We start from the raw sequence: 7500 nt of genomic DNA, 5'->3' as shown, positions 1-7500 counted from the left end.
ATGCGCGTGCGTGCGTGCGTGCGTGCGTGCGTGCCTACGTACGTGTTCTGTGATGCTTGCGTATTTGCATGAGAGAGACAAGTTGACACTGACACCTGACAAGGCTTTATTCATTGAGGTCATGGTTAGAACACTCTGCTGTGAGAGCGTGAGAAAAAGACAGAGCTGAAAGAGCTGAAACCTAGAGAGAGAGATTGCTTTTTTTGCTTTTTAAAATTTTTATTTTATTTTAACTCTCCCTCCTGCCTTCTCACAATACCCTCTTAACTCACTCAGTACGGCCAGTCCTCTCTTCTCCTCAACACAGACCCCTCGGATGTCCAGTGGGTGTCTGAATGACCCAGCCTTTAGCTTCCGTCGTCAGAACTGTGGTATTCTTTGTCAACATTCACCTCTTCAGTATAACAGCCTTCCGCTTGCAATATTTTGATGGTGGTAATTGGGGTGAAACGTTGTGAACGTCGTCTCTTTCGCCGTTCGTATGGAGAGAGTTAAAAATAAAAGAAAAAAAAGGGAGAAAAAAAAAGAAAAGAAAAAAAAAGCCCGGCATTGTAGCCCTTTATATGTCTCTAAGTCGTATGCATTCTCTGCACAACTAAAGACGCTAAGAAAGTAAGAAGAAGAAGAAACAAAAAAACAAACAAACAACAACAACAACAACAGCAAAGAAAACCCAGACGACCGCCATAGTATTGTAAACTACGGAACACAAAGAACTACTGTCGTTCTTTAATTTAACCCTCTCTCGCCGATGCACTTAACTCTCTCCATACGAACGGCGAAAGAGACGACGTTAACAGCGTTTCATCCCAATTACCATCATCAAAATATTGCAAGCGGAACGCTCTTATACTGAAGAGGTGAATGTTGACAAAGAATACCACAGATCTGACGACGGAAGCTAAAGGTTGGGCCATTCAGACACCCACTGGACATCCGAGGGGTCTGTGTAGAGGAGAAGAGAGGGCTGGCCGTACTGAGTGAGTTAACTCAGTCGGGTGACCTGCCAAAACGATTAGCTTGACAAGTCACCCGTAAGTTTTGCAAGTTGTGTCTGCATTGGGGCTTTAACGTTCGTTCTGGAATACAAGTGCTAAGCTGTATAGAACGTGTGTACGTACGGTGGTGTATAACTAGTTAGTTGTAAGGGCCGTGGCGGAGGTGTTATGTGTGCATGTACATTTTATATAAAATGATCCCAGAGTCGTGCGATAGCTGCGCTGTTTTGTAAGTGTTTTATGAAGTAAGGTTAGTTGTCTTTTTAATAATTTTTATTTATTTATTTATTTTATTTTTTCTCTTTCCTGTGGACTTGCTGTGTGTGTGGTTTTGGTTCTTGATGGTGATGGACTTGGATTCTGTTTTCTTGTTAACGTGAAATTGAATGGTGAGATTTTTATTCATTTATTTATTATTTATTTATTTATTTATTTATTCATTTATTCATGTATCATTTTATTTATTTATTTATCTATTCATCAATTCATTTATTCTATTATACTATTCATTTATTTATCTATTTATTCGTTTATCCACTATATCAACATGTGTAATCATGGAGCAATTTATCAACGAGAGGGAAACATTACCTTGTTATGTACACGAGAGTACGGATAACTTTAGTTCGACATAATGAAAATGACGACGATGATTACGATGACGATGACGATAATGTTGATGATGATGATGATGGTGACGACGACGACGACGATGATGATGATTTGTTCTTAACCCCCTGACAATTTTATAGTCTATATCACGAAATGCTATGTTATAGATATACGAAAAAACCCCACACAAAACCCCCACAAAAAACGATACAGTATTAGTATCAGTATCAGTAGCTCAAAGAGGCGCCACTGCCTTCGGACAAATCCATATACGCTACACCACATCTGCCAGGCAAATGCCTGACCAGCAGCATAACCCAACGCGCTTAGTCAGGCCTTGAGAAAAAAAGAAGAAAAAAAAAGATACATGAAAGCGTGTGCTCGGTCACGACAAATTCTTCTCTTGTTAGTTTCAAGATTAAAAAAAGTTAGTCCAAAACTATATATATATATATATATATATGTGTGTATGATATGATATGATATGATATGATAGTTGTGTCCGACTATGACCATCAGAACAGCAGAGGAGGCAACTGCTGTTCCGACTATCTGGGCTAGAATTTGATTATAGTGGAGAGCGTCTTGCCCAAGTACATCCACACTCTCTCGGCCAAGAGGGTTTTAGGACAGTCAGCGTTGGGATGGTTCCCAAAGGCCAACTAGCCCTAAAGGCTGCAGTACTAAGAGCCAGTGCAATTTTGCCTCCTAGTTTGAGAGTCATAGTCCTTCACAAAAGACTGAGCTGTAAATGGTTTCCCATTGACTGGAGAAACCATTGATAATACGGCTCTCACTTTGCTGTTGGCCTAAACGTAAACTTATGTCAATCTGTGATATAAGCCGAGTGATGAAAAAGCAACAGCAATTGCATAAGGCGTGAAGGCAGCTTATATATATAAAGACTCTGTCTCTGTCCTTGTCTCTGTCCCCCATATCTCTGTCTGCTTAACCCAAGAGGACCCATGTCACTGAAGGGTGACCAGATCATGGGTCTGTTATCCATGAACCTACTGCTCTTTATGTTCGATGGTAAGATAGTCCCAGACAGCATGTTTTCCGTGGTTTATAGCACAAGGGAATTTTGAACTCCAAATTGACTGGCAGTGAAAGGGTTAATGTCAGTCCCTGCCTCTACACCTGTCTTACTGTATCTTTATCTATCTATCTATGCTTTCGTGTCTGTGGAGCCGCATTTTTTTTCATGTTTGTTTATCTATTATCATTATTTTAGTTTCATTTATTCATTATTATTACTTTAAAAAAGTGTATTTATTCATTTGTTCTTCTTCTTCTTCTTATTGTATATATATATATATATATATATATATATATATATATATATATATATATATATATATATATATATATATATATATGGTTGTTTTTTGTGTTTTTTTTCTTAAGGCCTGACTAAGCACGTTGTGTTACGCTGCTGGTCAGGCATCTGGTTAGCAGTTGTGGTGTAGCGTATACGGATTTGTCCGAACGCAGTGACGCCTCCTTGAGCTACTGATACTGATACCATCTATCTACCTATCTATCTATCTATCTATCTATCTATCTATCTATCTATCTATCTATCTATCTATCTGTCTGTCTGTCAGTCAGTCTGTCTATATGTATATCTTCCTCTCCAAAACATAAACACACACACACACACACACACACACACACACACACACACACAAATTAGGGAAATGACAACAACAATAACAACAACAGCAACGACAAAATAAGAAATGATAATAATAATGATAGTGGAAAATCAAGATAAAGTGTTCATTCCCTCTTCTTCTTCTTCCTCTTCTTCTTCTTCTCTTTCTTCGTGGGCTGCAACTCCCATGTTCACTCGTATGTACACGACGGAGATTTTACGTGTAAGACTGTTTTTACCCCGCCATGTAGGCAGCCACACTCCGTTTTCGGGGGTGTGCATGCTGGATATATTGTTTTATGACAATGAGAAAGGTGGAAGAAACACAGACAGAGACAGACACACAGACACAGACACAGACACACACACAGACACACACACACACACAGATGAAATCCAGCAAAGACAACGAATCACAAACGTTAATCATGTTCAACGTTCAGAACCGGTTCACAAATGGGTCTGTGACTTTACTGAACAGAGTCCAGACTCTCTCTCTCTCTGTGTCTCTCTCTCTCTCTGTCTCTGTCTCTGTCTCTTTCACATACACACACACTCTCTCTGTCTCTTGTTTCCATAACCCACCGAACGCTGACATGGATCACAGGACCTTTAACGTGCGTATTTGATCTTCTGCTTGCCGTATACACACGAAGGGGGTTCAGGCACTAAGCAGGTCTGCACATAAATTATGTTGACCTAGGAGATCGGAAGAAAATCTCCACCCTTTACCCACCACAGCGCCATTACCGAGATTCGAACCCGGGACCCTCAGATTGAAAGTCCAGCGCTTTAACCGCTCGGCTGTTACGCCCGTCACTCCCTAGTCAATATAACCTCCAAAATAACAATACTTAAAGCACGCAGTAAGACGTACTAAACATACGTTCTGGTAAATAGAATTGTGTAATTAACAACCATCTATCTGAAGATCTTGTCATCATCTTCCATCCACATGTAATATGCGGCTTCTGTTCAAACGTGTGTGTGTGTGTTTGTGTGTGTGTGTGTGTGTGTGTGTGTGTGTGTGTGTGCGTGCGTGCGTGTGTGTGTGTGTGTGTGTGTGTGTGTGTGTGTGTGTGTGTCTGTGAGAGAGAGAGAGAGAGTGTGTGTGTGTGTGTGTGCGTGTGTGTTCAGTACGTGCATGTGTGAGTATGCATGCACAAGTTTTTTATATTGATGTGCACTTGCATGTATCCTAATTTCTACTGTATCTGTGTTTGTGTGTGATTTTCAAATTATGTTCGTACCTTGTCATGTACTATCCCCCCCCCACCCCACCCCCAGTGTTCATTGTGACCCCGGTACACTTGGTAATAAAGACATATTCTATTCTATTCCATTCTAATAACTGCTGCCTGCCTGCCTGTCTGTCTGTCTGTCTGTCTGTCTGTCAATGCCTGAATTCCTCATTGAGTACTTCTATCGCAGCCTTGGAAACGGTATCATCGGAGATGAATTGAGAGACTTTACCGTTCTCCCCTCTCCTACCCCCCCCCCCCTCCTCCCGACCCCTCTCCCCCTCCCCCCTCCCCCCTCCCCCCCTTTTCCATGGCTGTCGTTTTGTTCCTGCTCTTTTCTGTCAGTTCGTGAAAGTTTTCAGTTTCAGTTTCAGTAGCTCAAGGAGGCGTCACTGCGTTCGGACAAATCCATATACCCTACACCACATCTGCCAAGCAGATGCCTCGGCCTTTTGGCTAAGATCAAAGTGTAGTTCGTGAAAAAGGTGAAATATAGCTCTCTCTCTCTCTCTCTCTCTCTCTCTCTCTCTCTCTCTCTCTTTGTGCGTCTCTGTGTGCCTCTATCTGTCTGTCTTTCTTTCTCTCTGTCTCTGTCTGTCTGTTTCTCTGTCTGTCTCTGTCTGTCTGTCTCTCTGTGCCTCTGTGTGTCTCATTTGTCTCTGTCTCTGTCTGTCTGTCTGTCTCTCTGTCTCTGTCTCTCTCTCTGTGCCTCTGTGTGTCTCTCTGTCTGTCTGCCTGTCTGTCTCTGTGTGTCTGTGTCTGTGTGTCTCTCTGTCTCTGTCTGTGTGTCTTCTCTGTCTCTGTGTGTCTGTCTGTCTCTGTCTGCCTGTATATCTGCCTTTATTTCTCTCTATTTCTGTTTGTCTGTCTCTGCATTCCATGAAGTCTGTCCCTTTGTCTCTCTGTCTCTGTCTCTCTCTCTCTCTCTTCCTTTAAAAACATTTCCCTACCCCCCAACGCCCATCTTTTCGTTTACTTTCTGATCAGAGATGCTTCCTGAAATAACCAAAGGAAACAAACAAACAAACAAAACATGTTGCACGTGTGTCAATCTATGCAGGTGCCGACGGTGACGGTGACAGTGACGTAGATGGCAGCCATGACGGCTAAACGCCCAAGGTCCGGCGCGGCGGCAGTGGCGGCGGTGGAGGCGGCGGCGGAAGGAGACAACGACCTGGACCACGACGACGAAGAAGGACTGACGGCGGAGGAGGACCGCCTGTTCACTGCCATCTCCTTCGGCAAGCTGCACAAAGTGACCTCCCTCCTGCCCCACATCAGAAACACCGAGGTACGGGACGAGTTCCGCAGCACCCCCCTCCTGCACAGCGCCCGCCACGCGCGAGACGAGCACGTCAACTTCCTCGTCAAGCTCCTCCTCCAGCGCGGAAGTGACGTCAACGCTCAGGATGACGCGGGGATGACGTCACTCATGCACCTTAGCTGCCGCCCGGGAAGCTCCGGCGTGGACGCGATCAGAACAGTGATGAGATGCAGGAGGTGTGAGCCTGAGATGAGAGACAGTCAAGGCAACACGGCTCTCATGCACGCCGCCAAATTCGGAAACGCGGAGGCCTTGGCCATTTTGCTGTTTCTCCCCGCGGCGGCCAAACGCGCCGACGTGAACGCGCGCAACGGCGAAGGACTAGCGGCTCTGGACTTTGCCGTGATGGAGGGACACGCCAGGTGCTGTAGGATGCTGGTGGAGGAAGCGGAAGCGGACACAGAAGCTGTGAAAGACGCCGTGAAGTTAACCGAGCTGCTGTCTGTTCCTGACGTTGTTCTGTCGAAGGGAGACTCTTTGTGACATCTGCTCAACCCTTCATTAGGCTTACCGACAGAGTGTCTGGAAGTGTCATTGTTCGGAGTGTGAGTGTTTGTAGAAAGAGCAACGCTAAATTTATAATATCAGAGTGTCGTATTCGTTTTGTATTCTGACTTAACATATGGCCTAACACTCAGCTTATATCACAGATTGACCTAAGTTTACAGTTGGTCCAACAGCAAATTGAGAGCTGTATGAACAATGATTTCACCATTGCAATGGGAAGTCATTTACAGCTGACTTTTGTGAAAGACAATGACTCGCATATCGCCGTCACATTCAACAACTTGAGCAGTTTCACCAGAGATGCCTACGAAAGATCCTCGGCATAAAGTAGCAAGACACGGTCTCCAACCTCCAGGTCCTAGAGAGAAGCGGCCCGCCCAGCATCGAAAGCCTGCTGATCCAGTGCCAGTTACGGACAGGACACGTTGTCCGCGTGACAGACAGCAGGATCCCGAAGATGCTTTTGTACGGCCAGCTGAAGGAAGGCCACCGTGAACTTGGAAGACCCTGCAAACGCTTCAAGGACACCTTGAAGACAAACCTCAAAGCCTGTGACATAAACATCGCTTCCTGGGAAACTGATGCCCTTGACCGCTCTCGCTGGAGGATGCTGTGCTCTAGTGGCATAAAGACGTTTGAAAACAAGAGAACGCTGGCCATTAAGGAGAAGCGTGAGCGAAGGAAGCAGGGCTCAACTTCTGGAGACATTTTCCCTTGCAACACCTGTGGGAAGCGCTGCGCATCCAGAATCGCCCTCTTCTCCCATATGAGGACACACACCGACAGATAAGCCTGCCTGCCTACTCATCCGTCGGTCCGACAGGAGACTCCATCCATGACTCGCGAACTAAGGAAGGCAAGACTGCACTCGCTCGTAGTGCTGCAGCCTCTGGGATTGTGGTTCGTCCGTCGGGATCGACGAGGACCATCTAGTCATCCTGGGGGTGGATGGGTTGGGCTCTGTGGGTGCGCAGATGACTGGTCAGGCCAATCCGCGCCCGGAAGGTTCTGACGCAGTGTGGACAAGGGATGGTGGCGGCTGTCGGAGACTTGCTGGCATTGCTTTTCCTGGCCTGTCTGCGTTGCTCTGCTGCAGCGATTCTGTTGGCCTCACAGGATTTGGCGCCTTTGTGGACAGCTGAACGCCACTTTGGTCTGTCC

The 7500-nt window shown here is 45.4% G+C and overlaps 1 protein-coding gene across 1 annotated transcript in view; it reads left to right on the top strand.

Moving 5' to 3' along the window:
* LOC143275542 (glycerol kinase 5-like) overlaps nt 1-5700 on the top strand; it is a 58192-nt gene extending 52492 nt beyond the window's left edge. The window contains exon 16 of the mRNA XM_076579732.1: nt 5569-5700. Within this exon, the coding sequence (XP_076435847.1) occupies nt 5569-5618 (50 nt within the window). The 3' untranslated portion in view covers nt 5619-5700. The remainder of the gene's footprint in view (nt 1-5568) is intronic.
* The last annotated feature ends 1800 nt before the right edge of the window (nt 5701-7500 follow it).

This window comes from Babylonia areolata, chromosome 30 (genome assembly GCF_041734735.1).
Source record: "Babylonia areolata isolate BAREFJ2019XMU chromosome 30, ASM4173473v1, whole genome shotgun sequence".
NCBI lineage: Eukaryota > Metazoa > Mollusca > Gastropoda > Neogastropoda > Buccinidae > Babylonia > Babylonia areolata.
The sequence above is the reverse complement of the archived record's forward strand: the minus strand, read 5'-3'. Positions and strand labels throughout refer to the sequence as shown.